The sequence below is a fragment of the Leuresthes tenuis genome, unplaced genomic scaffold (genome assembly GCF_036924035.1).
Source record: "Leuresthes tenuis unplaced genomic scaffold, fLeuTen1.0.hap1 SCAF_3, whole genome shotgun sequence".
In the NCBI taxonomy this organism is placed as follows: domain Eukaryota; kingdom Metazoa; phylum Chordata; class Actinopteri; order Atheriniformes; family Atherinopsidae; genus Leuresthes; species Leuresthes tenuis.
In genome coordinates, this window is record NW_027325357.1 from 12,274,114 (window position 1) to 12,296,848 (window position 22,735).

A 22,735-nucleotide genomic window follows, 5' to 3' on the forward strand; every position below is an offset into this window, starting at 1 on the left:
GCAACCATTCCATCACAGGGCCGACAAACATCTGTGCACAGTCACACACACTAACTAATCTACCATGCATTTTTGACTGTGGGAGAAAACCAGACAACCCCAAAAGTGCTGATGCATGCATGAGGAGAACATGCAAACTCCACATAGAAAGAGCCCAGCTAAGATCTGAAACAGGTCTTGCCTCACATCTTGCTGTGACAGTGCTTATCCCCACACCATCCCATCTAAACTTTTAGACTAATGCCAATTTTTCAACAGCAATAGTCTCTGAAAGCTGTGCAATTTTTTTAAATATTTTTTTTGTTTCAGTTTGTTGCACCAATTGTACAATCTGACTTTGTACATTAAAGATACAATATTACTGTATTTTGAATGCAGCTTAATCTCTCTGTAACCTTTTTTTAAACTGTCCATGCGGCTGAAAGTATAGCATGTTCCATCACATGAACTCTGCTGTGACACACATATGAGGCGGGAAAGATGAAGGCGGCGAAAGTCTTTTGCAGTTTCTTTACAGGAAAAAACTTCATCAGCATGACAAGTTACTCAGAACTGCAACACATTCAAGCCAGGATCTGAATTCTTGAAATGAAATGATATGAACATGAAAAAAAGAGATCTAAGAGCTCTAAGTATTCTAAGTATTAAAAATAATCAGAGTTCCTCAAACTGCAGAAACTCTGTGGTGCTGTGGCTCTATTGGTCTTTACAGGACAAAGCAAAGGGGTGTGATGAGGTTTTGCTGCATCTGCTGCTACTTTATGACAGCATGCATGCAAGCAGCCACAAATCTTACCCCACAGACATGCCCAAAGATCGCAGGGCATCAGTGTTATGTGACCTGTAACAGTTTTTCATTCTCACGATCTCCTTTGAGAACAGCAATGCATAGGGCATTCTAGTAATTATAGTGGGCTTGTAGTCCTCCTCCTAATACTTCACCGAGTACAGGGAACTTTTAATCAGAAAAGTTGCAAGTGGAGGGTAATCTTTCAAGCTTGTGTTGTCACAAGCTGGCAAAAAAGGCAGAAAATCTCCAGCTTTGCAATGGACTTAAGAACGATTATGAAACAGCAAAAATGCAATGCGTCAGTAAAACTGTTTCCATTATACCCTGTGGTTAACGCATTCATGCGCTTGCTGTGAAGCCTGTAAGAGCCAACACGCATATAGATGCATGCAAATATTTCCGTACAAAATATGTAAATTTGAAAATGATCTTTTATCAATGTGACATTTAAACAGACAACCAACAATGGGATTATTGTTTCTGCAACATTGTAGTGGTGAGGTGTAGTGCGTGACTGTGTGAAGGACAATGTATACCAAAATAGAACAGATAAAAAGTAGAATATAGCATGTCGAAAGCTAACATGAAACTGAAAAGTGCAATGAGCTCGTTCACAGGAAATATCTGGAAGTTAGAACGGCCCTGTATGGCACGTTTTCAAAGTTTGAGCAGTTGTGACACTACAGGCTATGTGTGGTTTGACAATGCAACATGAACACAAAATAACATATTTTGGAAAAAGCAGTGTAGTAACTGTAAACCTACAGGCATGAGGTAATGAGATAGCAGTATACTATAGAGTTGAAGTATATTTGGCCCACGACACATCTGTCTGATACAGCTGCCGATGCTGTTTTTTGTTTTACAGAGCTCTCAATGGTGTAGATGCTTTCATTTAAAAAAATGTATTTCCTTGTTACTTTTTTTTTTAATGAACTTCACAGATGGGAGCATTGTAATACTGTACTCAATCCAGCAATTAAGGCTTTAAGGCTTAAGTCAGTCTCAAAAGACATTTTAAAAATGAAGCATGACCAATTTACATAAAACCACAAAAGTGATGACTACAAATTAAAGACTGACAAATAAAGATTAAATAAAACAACTTTGCTGTAAGTATTAGTAAGAGTTTCCTCAGTCATACTGTGTTTAAGAGGTATCAAAACATTTTTAGAAGAAAAATCATTCTATTTCTGTGGTAATCTAATACTTTCTAGAGCAAATCATTAAAAAAAAGTGATACTATATCTGCACGAGTACCAGATCAAATTAAAATATCGAGCGTGAGCATCACAGACGCCTAACATGGCATTCCATTAATAATTCTGCAGAGAATAACTTGCATGCCTAGGCATTCAGATATGTCATTTTTGTCTGTGAGAGACACAGTATTACTCACCTCTGAGCGACGAGATGACAGTTCAGTTGTATCTATGGAGAGAACTGCAGCCTGGCGCTTGCGTCTTAATAACAAGATATTGATAATTTCACTTTACTGAGCTAACATAGGCACAGGGAAAAACTCCGCCGTGCACTTTTGCAAATTAACAGTCACTGTAAACTAGTTACCTTTACATCCCATGACGACAGAGGATCCTCGCTCTTTAAGAGGATAAACAAATAGCTTGCACTGTGTGGGGTTTGGTGGTTTAAGATTGGCTACTATCGTGCAATATGATTTTACATAGAACCAATCACATTCCTGAAAACGCAGCGCTGTGGTGCGCACATTTAACTGCACGACGTCTCCCGGCACATTATGCAGTAAAATGAGAGATTACTTCCGTCCAGTGGAGCTGATGTGAAAGTACAAAACGAGTCTACCTCTAAAATGAGGAGGCTGTTCTTGTTGAAAAGCTTCATGGGAAATGTAGTCCCTAAAGCAAATATCCGCTGCTTGTGACAGTAAAACAGAAACCGCCCGAAAACTACATTTCCACCATTTTTAGCAGAGTTGACAGTGCTTGCATCAGCGTGGACAGCACTCGCCGGCAAAGTTATCACCAGTCTCTTGTGTTCTTCATAGTTAAAAAAATATTGCTAATACTAAAGCCCGTGAACAGTTATATATAACAGGAGCTACCCAACGGCCAGATGAAGATATTTGTAAGTGAAGGTAACCCGCACTGTCTAAAGGTGTTAGCTGCGCTGGAAGTGACAGGAGTTCAGTGCAGCGTTCAGTTTGTCAACCACGAAGGTGAGAAAACACGGCTTGTTTAATATTATTCTGTGAACTTAATGGTAGTTACGTCTGATAACATCTTTCGTTTGGTAAAACCAACAGTAGCTAATTGTTAAGAGTAGATTTTTAGAAATGTGGAGCTTAACGCTTGTTGTTAAGGTCGGTTGACTGTAGCATGAAGCTAGCTTGATAACTAGCTCTGAATAAGTGCCAGCAGCTGTCAGTCAGTATGAATGGAGTGAACAGCTACCATATCAGAGAAGCAGCTAGAAAAACACTCTTACTGCATATAGCTCCTGTGTTTGTCTTGTTTTGTTTTAGTATTGTTTGTACTGTTTCATGTCGCCCTTGAATAGCAGCTCATAGCTACAGGTACAGTGTATTTATCAAGTATTTGTGTATGCCAAACTATAAAAGGTTTAGTTTGTATTTTATACATATGGTGTATATATGAGACTGTCATATATACGCCATTTTCACCATTCACCATTTTATAGTTACGACTTATATTGCTTTTGTTTTGTTTTAACACAGACAAATTTAAGAAGTGATACATGGTGTTCAGAGGTAAATAAATTCAGGTTTAATTTGGTCTCAGTTCGGTTCAAGTTTTTAGACGAAAATAGTTTTATCAATCTATAATTCTAGAAACTGACATTTCATCGCCATCATATACAATTTAAATGTAGGCATTGAAAATATCCAGAATATTAAGGTCACTTTTTTTGTGGTATGATGTTTTTCTTTCCACTGCACCACACTTTTCAGAAAAGTCTGTCTTTAATTGGCAAATCACTGTTTGTGTAAATGGGAAATATTTGTCCAAAGCGTCAGTTGGTCTTGAACCCACCTACACTTATGGCTTAACATATGGCCTCCTGCTCAGTGTTTCCCTTGCAAGCATGGCAGGCTGCACCCCACTAAAAACAGGGGCCGGATTTAAATGCAAAGAGAGTCCAGAGAAATTACTCTTTGAAAACATTTATTATTAAGGGACTAAATATGGACTGACGGGTATGGGTTCCATGCCCAAGAACATCTATGAGTTCAGTGCGGTGTATTGTTTGGAATATATCAAAACAATGTACACGAATCATCTGGATGCTATTTTGTAATGAAGTTACATTTGTATGCCAACAGTAATTTATTTTATCTTCAGACCAATGGTCCGATCCCACTGGTGTACCAGTCCGTCTTGAGACTTGCTGGCATCACAGAGATGAAAAGATGAAATATGGCCACAATTTATAAAGTCCCATGAACAGTATAACATTGTTTATTTAAAAAAAAAAGAAAAGAAGAAGAAGAAACATACACACATCAGTGAGCTACCATAAAACTCTGTTTTTCGTTTTTTTTTTTTTCAGAGAAAGTGGTCCCTTTTCTAAACCGTCCAACTTTGCCGGCCCTCCTTCTGCCTAGTGGACAATACCTTTTCAGCTCCAATGCCATCTGCAGGTTAGTAAACTATACCATGTCCATTCTCCTGGGCTCACCATGTATGCCAGTGCCAACTCAATATAAATCTGGAGGCCTATTAATCAGTGCCACTGTGGAACAGTTAAGATATCTAAAATCAAAACGAGTCTATTTAAAAAAAGAAAACCATATCTTCAGCTTACCTCATGCTCTACCCGACCATGCTGACAGCTCTGTATTGTCTATTTTATTCTAACGTGCAAACATGGCATTTGTGTCAAATATGAAAGATTACAGTGTGAAAAACAATTTATTTATTTATATTTTCTTTGTTTGTTTTCATTTTTTCCTTCTGGACGTACCCTGTTGCACATCTGTACATTTTATTTGTTCTAAGTGAGCTGCAAGTGTTTGACAGGACATGTCCTGTTTTTCCTCAGATACCTGTTTGACTTAAATGGACAAGAGTCCAATGAGCCTTGCAATCAGTGGCTTGAATGGGAGGCCACAGTTCTTCAGGTAAGCTGATCTCTCAATTACTGGCAATCTGTACAAAACACTAGAACTGTTTTTGAATTCTCTGTTGTGCAAAATCCTTTTTGCATCCAGGTACATGCTGCAAAATGGTTAAAGTTCATGCTCAGTTCTCAGTAGAACGTTTTAGATTTATTTTCTATTCTTGCTTCAGTTTGTTTAAGCGGCTGAATTTTATTTCAGCAGACATATGGTGAGATATTGTTAATATTGAGTCGTGCTCAGACTCACACCTCACATCAATTTGACTCACGAATGAACCTAATATGCATCTTTTGGACTGGGGACGGATGCTCTAGCTCACACATTTACAGGGGGAATGTCCAAATCCTACCACAGAAAGCCCCAGCTCAGATTTAAACAGGCAATCACCTCATTTTGAGGTTAGAGTGTTAACTCTGCCCCCCCCTCTGTAGAAAAATTTACAGAAGTCATTGTTTGTATATTTTGTGTTGCATTTAGGTAAACTTCTTTGATTTCTGTCACATTTCTTTGGTTGCCTACTTTAATTGATACCATAATCAACAGTTCTAATTAAACTCTGTTCTGTCTTATTTACACAGCCTGCAATGCTGCGGGCATTTCACATGGCAGTGTTGCAGGGAAAAGGATCGGAGGTGACCCAGGTTCTTAAGGGTCCCCTAAACTTCTTGGACCAAAGCTTAATCAAAGGGAGCCTCCCATATTTAATTGGGGTATAGTGTGTTTACCTCCTGCTTGGATGTTGTATTTGGTATTTTTTGGTAATGCATGTCTTAAACATATTCAGAAGATAAAGACAAAATGACTTGAAACCTTCTTAATGAGCATAAAATACTGATAAGACTTTGTGACGTTCAGCTTCTCTGGTACATTTGTCTGTGTAAAACCAAAGAAAAAAAAACACAGCTGATTAAAGTGTGCTCTGTTTCAGGAAGCCGTTTCGCTTGCTGATGTTGTTTTGTGGGCTGCACTTCACCCCGTTTTATCTGACTCCTCACTGGCATCAGGTAAGTACCAAAAAAACGTACAACGTACAATTCTTCCAAGTATTTCTTTATAATTCTTCTTTTTATCCTCTTCTGTCAGTCTCATTTCACTGTGTCTTTTTCAGGTGAACATAAGTCTGTGAAGAATTGGTTTGACCGTGTAGCTGCAATGCACAGTTGTCAATCCGCTGCTCAGAAAGTGCTGCAGGGAAAAGGCCTGCAGGCCATGAAGAGCTACATGCAGAGGCAACCTGCACCTCAGAGCAGCCAGTGCAGAGACTCGCAGGCATGCAACAGCAACCCTGCTGAGGTATCTGCTAGATCATCACTTTAACAGTTAGACTTCAAGGATTCTTACTGAACAGTATGGATTTGTAGGAGCTTCGATGCTTAACTGCGCTTGTACTTTTGCTTCAGGTAGCATGTACATGTGGGAATTCTTGAAAGATTTATTTATATATATATATATATGTATATATATATATATATATATATTGTTATTTTGTCTTTTTTTTCAAGACACATTTTCTGTCTTTGCTTCACTGGGCGCACTGTTTACCTGTTTGGTTGAAAGTTAAATTATTTAAATGGACACACGGCATGAATCCCTTCAATTAAATTTAACAGTGCTCTCTTGTAAAGGTAGGGGCAGTTTCTGAGGGAATATTAATCCGGCCCAATGAAAGCTAAATTGCCACCTGCCTTTGCATGCAGGCATTACATCATTATTTCTTTATTTCTTTTACCCTTTATACTTTTGTGTGTAAATGGAAGGATTTTACTCAAATTCAGGAGAAGCAGCCCTGTATCTCAGTTAGAAGATGTAAATGATTCTCAGGTCAGAGTAACATACTTGTGGAGAATTTCTTACATTGTAAGTTAGCATAATTGCAAATTAAAGAGTCTTTTTATCTCTCTTTGGTTAGTGTGAAGAAGATGAGCGTGCTGTGTCAAAGGAGGAGATGGAGGCAGCTGCTCTCACCTGGAGTAAAGGTTTAAACTCCTGCTCACTGGCAACAGTTACACCAAACCCCATGTAAGTAATAAAAAAATGTCCAGTGTGGACAGTCAGTGTTGTTCTTTATGATGTCACTGGTACTGTGTCACCAACACTTGTCAACTTGTGGGAGAATTTGACTACTTTCATGTTAGAAATGCTGACGAAGCGGTTCTGTAAAAATTCTGCTGCTTATGTTAAGTCCGTTTTTTTTTTCTTTTTTTTTTCTCTTAATTAGTTTACCACAGGAGGGCAAGCGAAACATCCTTGTGACCAGTGCCTTGCCATATGTAAACAACGTTCCCCACCTGGGTAATATCATTGGCTGCGTTCTCAGTGCGGATGTCTTCTCCAGGTAGAAATGAAATTCTGTAATCTCTGTCTATTCTATTCTATTTCTTTTTTTTTTTTTTTAACCTTTTCTAGATCTGGTTTTACCCATCATCATATTGATGTAACACTATCACTATGCCTCTCCCAGGTATGGCCGCCTGCGGGACTGGAATCTGTTGTTTGTGTGCGGCACAGATGAGTATGGCACAGCTACAGAGAACAAGGCCAGAGAGGAGGGCCTGACACCCCAGCAGATCTGCGACAAGTACCACGCTGTTCACGCCAGCATCTACAAATGGTTCCAGATTGACTTTGACTTTTTTGGCAGAACCACTACAGAGAAGCAGACAGAGTAAGTGAGTCGGTCCGTTGAAGGCCATCTGCTAAAGAAAAAAAAAAAAGAAGCTATTTTTAAACAGGAACATCTCCCATGATTAATATTCAGTTATTCTGGAATAACATAACATACAGAAGGATTAGTGTAATCTTGCTGTACATCCTGATGTGAATGTCCAGCCCTACATTCTACTCATCTTAATCTCTGAGATCTTTTTAAAGGATGAATGTTGGAGTCACTACTTCTTACTTGTGAAGGAAAGTCTGTAATTAAGAAGTTATACGTGTGATATGATATGATTTGTATGAGTGGCAGAAGTAATATTTTGAACACTTGTTGAATAAACCAAAGTGTGAAAGTTGATTTAGACTCTCAGGTGATTTCATGCTGAACGAATGATTGTGTATTGATTTAAGAAGCAGTGTCAGTTTTTAAGAAAGCCAGGCAAATTGGAAAGAATTGACCGAGTCTTGGAGAGTAATATTGGACATTATTTATAATGTGTGAATTTGTAGTTCCTGAAATATAGATCCTTCCTTTGAGGAATTATTGAAACAAAGGCAGTGATGGAGTGGATGTAACATTCTGTCAGTGTTTGGAAACCGTTTTCCGATTAGTGTCTTTGCTTGTGTCGGGGTTTAGAAAATACATGATGGGCTTTTTGCAAAGATCACCTGTTGGAAATTAGAAATAGAATACAAATGTGAGGCACTTTTCTTGAGTAAAGATTGCACCTAAATCCTTGTGCTTGTACACTGAAAATGATGACAAAGATAGAAGCTCTTGTACTGGGGCCTTTGCTTTGATAAAGTACAACATAAAAGGCATCAAACACCAAGCTCCAGCCCCATGTTCTTTGAGAATTTTTTTTTTCACTTTATTCATGAGAAGCGCTTTGGGGTCCTAAATTTTAGATTTATCAGCCCACAACCAAACCATCAGTTTTGTTTTTTTCATATCGTTTTACTTTTTAGTTTTCCTGCTAATCAATAATTTGAACTTGCTTCTCTTGATCTTCTGGTGAGTGCACCACTATATATATTTTAAATTTTTCTATACTTGTCTTGAAAGACTACATAATTTTCTAACCAACTCAGTGGAGTAATATACTGTAAGTTATTGACAAAGCTTTGGTCAGATTTAGGTGACTGTTATTGTATTTGTACACCTTTTAACACAGAATTTAAGCCCCTTTGTCGTACATCAAAGGCCAGATTTAACCACCTTTTTCCTGTTTGCTTCAGGATAGCTCAGAATATCTTCTGGAGACTGGACAAGAACGGATACCTTGTAGAAGACACGGTAGAGCAACTACGCTGTGAAAACTGCCAACGTTTTCTGGCTGACCGCTTTGTGGAAGGCACATGTCCCCACTGCAGCTACCCAGAAGCTCGCGGCGATCAGTGTGACAAATGTGGGCGCCTCATTAATGCAGTGGAACTCAGGGTGAGTTTGTTAGCAGCAAGCTGTTCATCCACAGTGATTGTTGTAGGTTCAATAAGATGAAACCAGTCAGGTGTTAGTTTATTTATTGAGTTGAATTATTTATGCGTCATCAGATACGACAAAACACCTCCCATAGCTGCTGATGTAACAAAGCTAATGTGGGCATGTAGCAAAAACATTGACTTAGAATAATTCCTCTTTTGTTGTTTGTTTCTTTACTTATTTAGTCAAATGTCTGTTTTATTTAATTTGATTTTGTTTTAGTTTATTAGTGTTTTATCTGAAATTAGACGAGCCTAATGACTAATCATTCTTGGTCCAGAATATCATCCTTTCTTTGTAATGGTCAGATTTAATTTGAATCTTGCAGAAATGCTATAAATGCAGCCACAGCAGACTATTACTCAAAATGATAATTGTTGATTATTGTCCTCTCCAGGAACCTCAGTGTAAAGTCTGCAGGAAGACTCCAATAATCCGCTCCTCCAAACATCTTTTCCTGGACCTGCCTAAGGTATGCTTTTCACTGTCTGTTCTCCAGCTATACAGTGATCCTTTGGTCACAGAGACGGAGTAATCCAGTTTAGTTGATTTAAGGTAGCATTCAAAGACTGGGCTTGAGGATGACACTTACTTATCCCTTTGGTAATGTTATTATATAAATGCCTTTACTCTTTCTAAAGCTGTGCTTTAGAGTTAAGATGGAGTTTCTTTTTGTCAGCAAATGTTTGATTTTCTCTCTTTATCTCATGCAGCTAGAGACTCAGTTGGAGCAGTGGCTGGACAAGTCAACCAGCACAGGGGATTGGACAGCAAACGCCAAACAGATCACACGCTCCTGGCTACGAGATGGACTCAAACCACGCTGCATCACCAGGGACCTGCAGTGGGGAACACCAGTACCTCACCCTGACTTCAAAGAGAAGGTCTGCTCCTGTCACTTAGGCCCTTTTTACGCTGGTCAAAAAAACTCATCAACACCTGCTAACATCTGCACTCAAAAGTGAAGTGGAAACATGTTGATCTGATCTTTATGAGTATGAACACAAAACCTGGGTGCACATGCTAATTTTCTGTGAGAATGATGCATAGGTGTATGAGAAAGGCCACTGCTCACTTTCTTATCATAGGGGAAAAAATTGCCGAATGTAAAAGACTTTAACTCACAGTAACGTTGCGGTGACAAAAGAAAACAAGATAGATCATTTATTTCCTGAATGACAGCCATGATCCAATCAGAAATACCAAAGTGCTGTCACTGTCTCATGAAGTTGTGCTTATCAGAAGCTATGGTCCTACACAGCCTGTAGGATACTATGTAATGCCATCCCTTCATGTTGCTGAAAATACCGACTTCTCCCCTTGGAATTGGTGGTAGTTACTGGACTGATTTTGAATACACTACCCCGCAGAGCACTGAGGGAAAACAGTCTTATTCTGCCAGGGGGGAAAGAATTTGAGTGGATTTTGATAGCTGATGTACCTGCATTAAAAAGAGAATGTAGGTGTCTAAAATTAATAAATAACAGGGTTATAGTAAAACACAACCACATGACACATCTTTCCTTTTTGATAGCATTTGCTTGTTTTTATTTTGGTATTTCTGGATACAGTGAAACTCACTAACTCCACAAAACCATCCCTCCTTAATGAATAATGAAAAAGCTTCACAGCTCAGTTATATTACCTGCTTTGAAGATGTAAACACTTGATATTTTTGACAAATGCATGAGGAAATTTGATTTTGTTGCCAGGTCATTGTAGGATTTAGGATTCAATTGCCCTAATTTTTTCATATTATCTATCATTGATTTCTTTAAGAAAATGCATTCGTTTTTATTTTGTCATTCAGGACTCTCCTCTTTCTTTTGCAGGTGTTCTATGTGTGGTTTGACGCTCCCATTGGTTATCTGTCCATTACTGCCAACTACACCAATGAATGGGAAAAGTGGTGGAAAAATCCTCACCAGGTACCGAGCTCCAACCCTAACCGTGTCAGAATTTATGAGCCGTACAATGGGCTAACACACAGACTTTGTCTTTTTTCAGACAGAGTGGGTCTGATTGTGTTTTTCATTGCCCCATCTGGTCTTTTTCACCCTCCAGCCGAACACAGTGTAATAACACAGTGTAATTACAAGCCCCATTTAACCCAGTGTAAAACGGAAAGAGTTACATTTTTTAGGATTCAGTTTTACTGGAACGGCTACAATACACACGCAAGAGATTGCTTGAAAGCAGTATACAAGGATTGAGTCAAAATTCGTTCCTACTGTGGGAGAATTCTTATCATCTGTCTATACAAGTTTGATTTTTTTAACACACCACATGCACAACTTTCTGCTCATATCCTAACTACTAATTACATGGCTTGTTCGTGTACATGTGGACTCAACTGACCTCAAATCTGATAAATATATGACATGCACTCTCATAAGCCTCACTTGCTCATCTCATCTCCATGTAAAACCCCAGGATGGAGCCCCCCTTATGAGTGTACGATGCCCTGTATTTGCAGAGAGAAAGAGAGATGGGGGGGAGAGGAAAGCAGATGAGTCCTCTTTGAACTGGATGATCTCATGATGATCTAATATGATGTCATCCTCACAGTGTAGTGTTGTGTCTCTGCCACCAGGTGGAGCTGTACAACTTCATGGCCAAAGACAACGTGCCATTCCACAGTGTGGTGTTCCCCTGCTCCCTACTGGGAGCTCAGGACAACTACACTCTGGTCAACCACCTTGTTGCCACAGGTAAGCACTTAAGATTGACTCGGCTCAGCAGATGATTAATTATTCATGTGATGAGTTATTTGGTTGGCTTTGAGGTTAACAGCAGAGGCTTGAATGTTTTAAGAATGCATTAATGACAAAGGAAAGCTTTGTTGCTGGTCTGATCATTTTGTATTTTTGCAGAGGGTTTGAGTTTTGACAGTAATTTGGGCTGTTATTTCCTGTCAGAATATCTGAATTATGAGGACACAAAGTTTTCCAAGAGTCGTGGTGTGGGCGTGTTCGGAGACATGGCGATGGACACGGGCATCCCATCCGATGTGTGGCGATTCTATCTCCTGTACGTTCGCCCAGAGGGTCAAGACTCAGCTTTTTCTTGGGCTGACATGGCTATGAAGAATAACTCTGAGTTGCTCAACAACCTGGGAAACTTCATCAACAGGTTGGTAATAGTCAATGGTTGTTAAAGGAATTCCTGCTGCCTTTATGGGATTTTATAATTTTATAGTATTTACTCTACTCTACTCTATCTACTGATTTTCCTGACTGGACGTGTTCTACTGGAACTGTTCATATCAGTCAACAGTGAGGGGAAAAAAAATCGAGCAATCCACCTGTAGTTGCGTACACTTTCTAGAAAAGTTTCACTCGGAGGTGAATATGCAACAAATCTGTCATCAAGTCCAATTAACAACTAAGTTTTCAGATTTAGTTTTTATTCCCTGGGAAAAAGTCTGCTACTGCAGTAACTATTACAAGACATTCACCCTAGTTTTGTAAATTTGTTTGGGATGGCGTAATTTAGCCCCAATTACATTGCCTCAAATGATTTTTAGTAGATAAGGGTTAAATCCCACATCAAAGATTTTTCTCAGCGGCTTTTTTTCAAAGTACCTTGATCTTCAAAATTGGTCTCGGGCAGCAAAGCTGATGCCTAATTGGTTCAAAAATATCTTGTAGATTGCAACAACCACAAGGTAGAAAAAACTGTGCTTCAGAAATAGAAAGTCTGTCCTTGCCTGGATCCAGTCCCTGAGTCGATACACCATCAGTGACAATGTGTCTGTCTTAACCTCTTCAGAGTTTAAGATTCAAACTGTTTAAAGTTATTGCTGTTCGGTAAATAAATGAATAAATCAATAATCAACCAGCCTATATGTTATTTCCATATTAACAGTAGTAATAAAAAAAATAAGAAAACTCAATGATTGATAGCTTCATTGATTTCAATACAACAAAACAAAAATATGGGTTCATTGTAAGAGTAACAGGCTTGTTTTTGGTATGAAAGACTTTCTTCTTAGGCTGAAACATGTTGAATATTTAACATGGAGGTTGCATCAGACGTGAACACCATAAACATCAATCTGATGTACGCATGAAACTCGTAAAAAAATAACTGGTTTCAGACAAAGCTGCACCATCGAGCCTCAATGCAGTACAGTATTACGTTGACACATGCAGAGCGCAGCTGTTTACATGGCAACAAAATCTGTCATTTATAAACAATTAGCAAGTGAACTAACACCCCCTTGTGTTTTTTTTTTCTTGTTTTGTTTTGTTTTTTTCCTCTTTCATACGAACCCTCATCCTCTCCCTGGCAGAGCTGGCATGTTTGTTGCTAAGTTCTTTGAGGGATGTGTGCCAGCCATGGAGCTACAGCAGGAAGATAAAAAGCTCTTGGCCGTGGTGGGCTGGGAGCTGCAGCAGTACATCCAGCTCATGGACAAAGTCAAGTAAGACCAGTTGAACCCACTAAATGTAAAAAAAAAACAGTTATGATTCATTATTAGAATTATCAGATGTACAGGTATAGTTTTCCAGTGCTGTTTACTGTGTTAAACTGGTTATTGTATCAGTGAAAACCCCTTCTTTTTTTCTGGTCTTACACTGAAGTAGAAGTTTGGGTTATTGTTTATAAAAATGCTTATTTTTACACCCACCTGTGTCTCGGCAATGTTTCACCAGAATCCGAGATGCCCTGAAACACATCCTGAACATTTCTCGTCATGGCAACCAGTACATTCAGGTCAATGAGCCCTGGAAGAAGATTAAGGGAGGAGACTCAGAAAGGTGAGATGGCCTTGAACAGTTTTACACAATCTGTGTTTATGTAGATTCATACAAGGTAGATCGATGGCTTTGTGTCGCATTCTGTTAGCTGTGACTCAGATTCTCACTTAATCAAAGTGTAAATGGGTCACTGACCTTTTGAAGAAGGACTTGTTTATTCACAATCATGTATCTTTTAGCATAAGGGACGCTATTATGATTTTGTACAAATAAAGGTTACATTTAGGCTTTACATTCATGGCGTATCTGACTCGTTGATCTGATGTGTTTGTTCTCTTCAGGCAGCGGGCTGGCACTGTGACTGGTGTCTCTGTGAATATCGCCTGTTTGCTGTCTGTAATGCTTTTGCCTTATATGCCAGCGGTCAGCCAAACCATCAGGGATCAACTCAACGCTCCTAAATCTTGCATCAATACCATGTTGCAAGGCACTGGCACCTTTGTATGCGCCCTGAGTGCAGGCCACCGCATCGGCACAGTGAGTCTGATCTCAACACGTAATATACACACGTTGCACCTGTGCAGACACACAAACTCCCTGTGAGCTGATGCTGGGTGATACAATGAGGATGCAACAGTCTGTCAATATTTCAGTACTGTTGAGGACATGGGAGTTTTGTAAACACGCACACTTATGAAGAATAAGCTCAGTGTAAGAAGGCCTCTGCCTTCCAGCAACCAGCAAGTTTCTCTCAGGCCACTTGTCCCTTTAGGTCTAATTGTAGGGACTTGTCTGAGCAGCAGCCTGCCAATGCTGCCTTCAAACACGGCAGAACTCTACATTTGTTTCATTGGAGAGTAGGGATCTTCGCCAACAACTCAGAATTTTTCATACTTAGTTATCTCCTTACTTGCATAATCCTCTTTAGTCAAAGATGAGCATTGGGCCTCCAGGTAAATATTTTGGCGATACTTTCCTTGCGTTGAATCTGCATAAATTATGCACACCTTACATTTTTAACTTTTCTTGCCTATCCCAACCTGTTTTATTCCCAGGTCAGTCCATTATTCCAGAAACTGGAGGCGGACCACATTGAGTCTTTGAAGAAGAGATTTGGCGGAGGGCAGGTATTTGATGTTTATGATTGCTAATTGTCTGCGCATGTATTCAGTCAGATCATGTAAGGATGTAGATCCACCATTTATGATTAATGAACATGCACAGCTGATCACAGGTGTCAGACTGCTGGCATAATTAGAATTTGCATTCGATTCGTTAAGTGTCTGGTTTTTAAAACATGCTACAGAGCTAATGCAGTGTAAATGTATAAATTATGTGTGGAGCCTCCATCCTATAGATAAAAATAATCTCTCTGTTAATCCTCTCGCCTTTAGCCTGAAGATGAAGCAGCTAATAAGAAGGTATTAAGGGGTGTTTGTTTGTGATGAGTCAGTTCACGCAGTGGTGCCGCTCTGTCAATGCTGATTACCGAACAGCCTCACTAACACCAACAGCTAGTTTGACATCTTCATGTTTTGGATTTTTTACTCACCCCGGTGTGACTTATTGTCTATTCAGACGTAATGACTCATAAAATCTGATTGACACTTTGAGTTTTGAGTGTAATTGTCTGAAATGGAGCAAGTAATGAGGAAAGATGGTAATCGCTGAAAACGACTGGAATTCATCCTCATCTGTTCACACCTTCAGACGACGCTTCAGAGCGCCTCCAGCACTACGCCCGCTGCTGTTCCCGCTCCCGCTGTTGGTGTTGAGGTGACGACGGTGGTTGGAGCGGACCCCGAGAAAGCAAAGCAGCTCGCCAAGGCTGTGGCTGAGCAGGTTAGATCGCTGAATGGCCGCGACACTTTTGACTTATCAATCTGATCAGTGTTTTCCTTTTAGAACAGCAATTTAAATTTAAATGCTTTTGGGGTTTTTTTGGTTTTTTTAAAAAAGCCGTTGTTGAAGTTTTATTTTAAGTCTTTTTTTTTTTTAATAACTGGATAATAAAGCGGATTTAAATTCCGCGATGAACTAAAAAATTTTCTTTTCATAAAGCAAATCACGCACTTGGCAAACTCTTGTAGAGATCAGTGACGGCTCATTTTAAAAGCAACATCTATCCGATATTTCTACTTGTAAAATTTTAGGGTTTTTTTCTCTTTTTTTTCTTAATCTGATCAAAATTGTTTTAAGAAAAAATTGAAGGTTTTAATTGTTTGTTATAATTTCTAATCTGAATTATTAGATTTGATATTTTAGTTGCGGTAATTGTAGAATTCTTGGTATACATACAGATGCTCACTGGAAACACACACAAAATGCCAACTTAATTAATTGTTATTTTAAAATGGAATCTACACCAAGTTTTAAATCCAAGTCACATTGAAATGGAATTTTTTTTGTTGTTTGTTTAGGGGGAAAAGGTTCGAGCACTCAAAGCCCAGAAGGCAGAGAAGGATGTGATCACCGCAGAGGTGTCCAAACTGTTGGACCTGAAGAAACAACTGGCTCTGGCTGAGGGGAAGAGCCCAGAGCCTGCACCTCAGAAGGGCAAGAAGAAATGAGACAAGAAAAAGAAAAGGGAAAGCAAAAATTAAGGTTTGTCAGACGAAGGAATGGTTTGAGGTAAGATAGCGGAGAATGGGAACAAGATGTACACTAAAAGATGAGGGTATTAGCTTAAGGCAAAGCCGTGACAGGATCTAAGACAATGTGGTGTTGGCACCAAGGACTAATGAAATGCCGGATAGGCCGACAGGGAAATGAAAATACACAAAGAGACAGTCAAATGAATACAGCTACAGAATGAAGGGATTTTTCCAAATCCCTACACCAAAAGAAACTGATTTTATACTCTCACTGTGATAAAGTCAGCATACGATATTGGTGTTGGAAGGTATGTTGCACATCTTAAGATGTTTCCTATATCCTTTTTTTTCCTTTTTTTTTTTTTTGCTACAAATACCCTTTTTGGATCCATAAAATAAACTGATTAAGTTCAGCGGAAACATGTCTGTACACTTGCCATTTTGTCTGTTACCATGGTTTGTCCTTTTTATACAAAAAAGGAAAATAAAATAAGCAAAAGTCATTGAAACGGCTAACAAACAATTAAAATAAAGAAACATTACCCGGCTGAAATTACACTTTTTTTTCTTTTATTGTAAATTTGTAGTTACAGTGATGTTTAAAATAAACAGTATGGTAAAAATACATAGTTTTGATGCCAGTGATTAAAAAGCCATGCATAATAGTTGACGATTAACGATTTCTGACTAAAACAAGAAATTAACAGTATGTTGGCTGATTACAGTACAAGCCAAAGCTTTATATAAAAATAGTAAATCAGGGTAGAATTCGACCACAGATTCCCATGATGATAGAAAAGGTCAGCTTTGAAAGTATAGCCAGGTACTTGCTTTATCTAAATACACATACACACAAGCCATGGGTTATACAAAGCTAAAAAAGGTATGAATTTTCTTCAAAGAAAAGAAAACAAACAACAAAAAAAACTATTAAAAAAAATCATTCTCTCATACTCACACTGCACTGGGCACTTTCAAACTTTTCCTGAGCTCCCAAACTCTCCAAATTGGGGCAAATAATCTCTGCTAGCTGGATGGCAGCCCTTAAAGTAGGAGTTATAATTTATTGCAAAATGGTGGGAATAGATGACAGTGAAATGCAACCCTCTAACGCTCCTCTCTGTCATACAAACAAATCAACTCACAACTGTTCGATAGAAACGTATGCATTTCTTAAAACGACATTCGATAAATCTGCTGCATGATTTGCAGTACGAGCTTTCTGTCCTCCATCATACATGCTGGGTCTTTTTATTTGCCGCACTGCTGTTGCAGCTTCTTCTCTCTGTACTCTTTCTTATTCTGACTTTCATTACTTTCCTTGTCCATGCCATCTTTACCTGTCTTTTCCAAAAATCCTCACTTATAAAATTTCTTTGGTTTTCATTCTTCTCTGAGGCATTTCCTAACCACCATATTACACCTTTTCCCACCATTGCTTATTCGAATTCTGTAGGACCTGTCATCTTTTATTCCTCTTCCATTTTCCCCTCATTTCCTGGTATTGACTAGCCTCTCAATCAGAGCTCTCCTTGTCCTCTGTACCTCCTCTCCCAGCCTTTCAATCTCTGCTTTCAAACGCTCGTTCTGCTCTGTCAACTCTTGTACCTTTCTCTCATTCTCCTGTTCTCTTTCTTTGCGACTCTTTTTGGTAGACGAGTAGGGTGAGCGCTGTGTGGAGGAGGAGAAAGAGGACAAGGCACTGTTACCCCTCTCGCTGGTGGTCCTCTTGCGTTTTCCCATGCGGGAGGACGAGTAGACGGAGGGAGAGGGAGAGGAGACAGGTGAAGAGGGGGGAGAGCAATTCTGAGATGGTGACTGGGAAGCCGAAGATGAGGAGGATGGAGAATCTGGGACACAGGGCAGTTCCTCCTCACTGGCAGAGGGAGATGCAGGATGGACATTATCAGCGTGTTGGTGTTGATGGTGATGATGATAATAATAGCCACCGCTGATGACAGCTCCACTCGGATCCACCATTCCCACTCCTCCTTCACTCAGCAATTCGAAAAACTCCGGAGGCAGCAAATCACTGCCGCTTCCTGTCGAGCTGTCTCCACTTCTCCCACTCTCAGCATCCACCTTCCTCTCCTCTGCAACAGCTGGACTCATGCAAGAGGAGGATGAGGAGGAGGAGGACGATGAAGTGTGATGCAGAGGCTGGGTGGTGTGGATCTCCTCCGTTGCTCTCTGGACACCTTCACCCCACGTCTGGTTTCCGTCAGTTAACCACGTCAAAGAACAACTCTCCAGAACATCCAGAAACTCTGGCTCCTTCTACAAGCACAAAGTGGAAATGGAAATACCTGTCAAACATCACAGAGCAAGTACATTTCTCATCACTTAGTATGTGAATGAGTCTGTCCACAAGTAAAAGACAAAAAAGAATTATTCAAAAAATACTATGGCGAAAAACACTCACACTCATCGTGGCCGTTATAATTATTTTGTTCTTCAAACTACTAACCTCGATGCATGTGGGGGCACGTGCCAGTTTTGCCCCTCCTGTGTCGGAGCCCAGAATATCCTGCAGGTCCTCATACCACGCCTCCAACTCTGCACCATACAACGGCCCCACACCAGGGGGGTATGGTGGGGGCAGGTGTAGCCACTCGGCAGTCATTTCGCCAATCAGTCGCAACACACAGATATTCGGCCACACAGTTCACACTGGACCTGAGTGAGGGGGGGGCAGACGCCAGACACAGGACGGTCAGGAAGCGAGGAGGATAAGAGGGAAGAGCGCAAAGCAGCTGCACGTTAGATGACTGACATGTCATAACTTCACCATCATGATAATCAGTTATTTTGTTTGAATGAAATTAAATGTATAAAGTATGAAGGGTAATGAGGAATCTATATATACATTTGCTCTATGACAAGCAAGCTAGACCCAAGTATGCCCAGTATACTGTGTGATCCACTTAATTGTGAAATGGAATAACAGTGACAATAAGAGAGGATTAAAACTATTCTACTACAAACTTGTAAATCGTTCAAAATATGAATAAAAATGATGATGTATTTTAAAAATGGGGATTAAAGAAAAAAATCATCAAAAACTTGAAGTTCACAAACATGCAGGATGTCAAATACAGGAGGGTCAATTTACCTTTAGGAAGTCTGTTAATCAAGTCTGACAATTTGTCGAAGATAGCTTGTCCCTATAATTCTGAAAGAAAAAAAAAAAGTAGGTTAGTGCTAAAGACAGAATAAAAATCTGATGAAATTTGCTGAGATTTCAGAATAAAAATGATGATGTGCACAAATACAGAGCAAGCATGGAATGGGAACAAAAGGTATCTGAGCTGAAACATTAATGTCTGCTTTGGGGAATAAAGAAAAAGTAATTTAGGTAAAATAAATAAATTCGTGATGAAACGAAGGAATGATCAACACCTTTATTAAAACGATCGACAATGGCAATGAAAACTGAAATGCCTGTCACATTATTACTGTAAACAAAGACCCAAAATGTTCTCTCCTGCGCCCCCTGCTTTTTACGGTCCTCAAAACATGTCCAGGTCGATAAACAAGTGGTTAAAACGATGAGGAAACACACCAGTCTCTGCAGGTCTTACAGCCAGGTCAGCTTTTATTAATTGCTTACAGCTGTCCTCACAGTGACTGTTAGACCAAAGCCACAATAATAAGAAGTCTGAAGCTTGAGGCTGACACGTTTCACATAAGGACTTCGACTTTTATTATTTTACGTAGCAATGGTATAACACGTCCTAACGTTGATGTAACGTTGCCAGTAATTTACATTACTGACGTTATTACAAAGTAATAAACAAGCTCTCCTATATTAGTGTCACTATCCGTGTAAGCGCCACCATTCAAAACTTTGGGGTGGCTATTTAAGCCATTATTTTCAAGAATAAATAACGGTTTTTTATGGGTTTTACTTGAGATACATGTCAACTGTAAGCCAAGACAATTACGTCATGGAAAGTCGAACTGGAGGAATGGGCGAAACAAAAGGAAGGGTTGGGAATACAGAGGAGATTTGTCTAACTATCTGTTTTTCCTGTGGTAAACGAGAACTTTAAACGGAATTGTCAGTCAAGTGAAAAGCTGTCAAAAAAAACCAAATCGTTCAATTTAGAGTCAACAACCCGGTGAATTGCTGTTTGAAGTAACAGAGTGGAATAGAAAACTTTTCTACGTGTCCAAATGTGATGTCTCCTGAATATCAAGCTATTTAATATGTCGCTAAAATTCCCGAATATGTGTTTGTCACAGTTGACAGCTCAAACTTCCTCAACAAGAAGTCCGTATTTAAGCTTGACAACTTGGTCAACGAAGCAGACAGCACATACAACAGCTCGATGTAAATTATGATTGATTAAGGCAACTGTTATTCTAAAAATGGCACTGGGATATCTGCCAAAAACATGCACATTCCTTTTTCTTTCCACTACACGGGGTTCACTTCACTTCAAGTAGTTACTCCCCGAAACATCGAAAAACATCGACCAACTGCCAGTCACAGCCATTAAAAAGAATACCAGCTTACCCTTTTTCTTTTATTCGCTCGTCTTCTCGACTGTCGTAAATTCGAATGTAGATATTTTAGTAAAAATTGGTGATAGCTCATGTTAACCATTGTTCAGTCTTGATGGCTGAATGTGATTTTACGGAAACTCCCGGCGGTGTTTATATTGGGGGAGAAGTCAACCGAACTATACATGGGAAGGTAGTTTGATGACAACCTAGCCTAGGGGAGAACAACAGACGTCAGGATTGTCCAATCAGAAGAGGGGGTTTGAGATCTTCTCCTTGGTGACATCCAATAGGGTGGCCAGATATGACTACCCAGGGAGGGTTTATAGTGGGTACCGCTGGTTGTTCACTGTAGCCTATATAGTTTGTACGAGCAGCAATTGTGATGCAGTCATAAGACGGCCAGGACGAATTTGGGGCGTATGGGAGTCACATGAAAGGAATGATGCAATGCTTGGCAACCAATTTCTAGCAGGGGATAACACCAGCAGAATCAGAACATGTTTTATTAAACACTGTTGGCTCTAACAAAAATCTAAAAATATACATATATGCATGGATATCTAATGTCGAAGAATTGTTTGTTTCCGGAGCCCAAAACCGGAATCGATTTTTTTCTTACAAGCTGTATTTAATGTGTTTTTGGAAAAAAAAGAAAAAAATCTAACCAATCACTTTAGCGCTTTTGTTCGTGACGTGTTTATTAATTGTGTTGCCAGTCTCTTGTTTTTGCCTTATGTTTGATTTCAGATGTTTGTCTGAAGTTTAGGGTTCTAACGCATCACACACCTGCTTTATAGCATGACATACCGAGGGAACAAAGTTACATGACCCTTTCCTAACTGTAACGCAGGAATGGCGTGTTTCTGGAGGACGGGTGTTCGTTATTTGCCATGTATTTAAAACATGCCACAGACTCCCGAAACACACGCAGACATAGTCTCAGACATTTCATACCGCGCGCTCTCTGCTGCAGCTCCGCGAGATATCAAAACACACGCCCCAACCGGTGGCGAGTCTGTGGCGCGAGCTGGCGGCGTTGGGCGTGAGCCAGCAGCAGACTGTCCCCTCTGTCTGAAGTCCGGCTGCATTTTCAGCTGCTGCTACGCAAAAGGATTCATAATTACCCAGCGACAGAAACTTTTATCCCCACTTTCCCTTTCTAATATTCTCTTTATTTGATCAACAACGACTGGTTTACATTGCGCAACGCGCGGTTGCATTTTACAAGAACAAAACAGCCATGAATAAAAACAAAACATTGCATATACATGTTAATAAATACTACAAAGATGAGCTGATTTTTCATATATAGATACCAACATTATCTCCCGCTGTCACGTTTTGCAGATGTTTATAGGCTTTTATATGCTTTATGTTATCAAAAAAACTCACCATAAAACGACTAATTAATACATTAATAATATTATTGTAGACATATTAAACGGTTCTTTGGTGGAATTTCATATTTAATCAGACTTATTTGCCTTATTATCTGTTTTCAGGTCTCACTGACTCTTAAGAAAAATAATATTGTCTATAAATGAGCTTTTCAAAGGTTTCACATTGAGACTTCAGCAGCTGTGACAACACATAATTGATAACGGCTAATTAAACTTATACAGACGATGGTTTACAAACACGTTGAGGTTAGAATCACAAAGTTCAACAAGGTCACCATCCCAGACACACCAGAGGTTACATTAATGTCCCACGAGAGAGACAACTACTGTTGGAGATAAACAACTGAGGTGAAAAAAGAGGGACAGAATAAAATCCGATTTCATCATGTTACACTTTTGATGGGAGGCTCTTCAGCCCGCTCCTGACACTTTCTGCCCTAATCCCAAACTCAGCACACACCAACTGCTTTTTACCACGCAC

At 39.5% G+C, this 22,735-nt stretch overlaps 3 protein-coding genes across 6 annotated transcripts in view; 1 reads left to right on the forward strand and 2 right to left on the reverse strand.

Annotated features, from left to right (window-relative positions):
- arhgap9 (Rho GTPase activating protein 9) overlaps positions 1-2,517 on the reverse strand; it is a 48,837-nt gene extending 46,320 nt beyond the window's left edge. Inside the window, exons 1-2 of one of the 4 annotated variants that reach the window (XM_072381835.1) lie at positions 2,360-2,378; positions 2,190-2,253 (exon numbers count right to left, since the gene is read on the reverse strand). The gene's annotated coding sequence lies outside the window, so the exon portion shown is untranslated. Of the gene's footprint in view, positions 1-2,189 lie in introns of all 4 variants that reach the window. The other 3 variants (XM_072381839.1, XM_072381837.1, XM_072381838.1) reach the window with 3 other exon arrangements.
- Positions 2,518-2,727: 210 nt separating this feature from the next.
- Positions 2,728-17,688, forward strand: mars1 (methionyl-tRNA synthetase 1). The gene is made up of 21 exons (XM_072381834.1): positions 2,728-2,987; positions 4,340-4,430; positions 4,832-4,910; positions 5,489-5,620; positions 5,839-5,914; positions 6,019-6,203; positions 6,820-6,929; positions 7,129-7,245; positions 7,372-7,575; positions 8,805-9,006; positions 9,446-9,520; positions 9,762-9,932; positions 10,881-10,976; positions 11,642-11,759; positions 11,967-12,180; positions 13,343-13,474; positions 13,707-13,811; positions 14,093-14,288; positions 14,807-14,878; positions 15,462-15,593; positions 16,172-17,688. The coding sequence occupies exons 1-21, from the start codon at positions 2,885-2,887 to the stop codon at positions 16,319-16,321; spliced, it is 2,760 nt and encodes a 919-aa protein (XP_072237935.1). The 5' UTR covers positions 2,728-2,884; the 3' UTR covers positions 16,322-17,688.
- ddit3 (DNA-damage-inducible transcript 3) lies at positions 16,962-21,002 on the reverse strand. The gene is made up of 4 exons (XM_072381840.1): positions 20,865-21,002; positions 19,458-19,517; positions 18,813-19,021; positions 16,962-18,622 (listed from the first exon to the last, which is right to left on the reverse strand). The coding sequence occupies exons 3-4, from the start codon at positions 18,966-18,968 to the stop codon at positions 17,837-17,839; spliced, it is 942 nt and encodes a 313-aa protein (XP_072237941.1). The 5' UTR covers positions 18,969-19,021; positions 19,458-19,517; positions 20,865-21,002; the 3' UTR covers positions 16,962-17,836.
- Between the last annotated feature and the right edge of the window lie 1,733 nt (positions 21,003-22,735).

Bases quoted from the DNA above. Each gene is read 5' to 3' on its own strand.
- mars1 (XM_072381834.1), top strand. From the start codon at position 2,885: ATGAAGATATTTGTAAGTGAAGGTAACCCGCACTGTCTAAAGGTGTTA. The intron at 5,915-6,018 runs GTAAGTACCAAA...TGTCTTTTTCAG, and splicing joins TGACTCCTCACTGGCATCAG to GTGAACATAAGTCTGTGAAG. The intron at 10,977-11,641 runs GTACCGAGCTCC...CTCTGCCACCAG, and splicing joins GGTGGAAAAATCCTCACCAG to GTGGAGCTGTACAACTTCAT.
- ddit3 (XM_072381840.1), bottom strand. From the start codon at position 18,968: ATGACTGCCGAGTGGCTACACCTGCCCCCACCATACCCCCCTGGTGTG. The intron at 18,623-18,812 runs GTTAGTAGTTTG...TTGTGCTTGTAG, and splicing joins GTGCCCCCACATGCATCGAG to AAGGAGCCAGAGTTTCTGGA.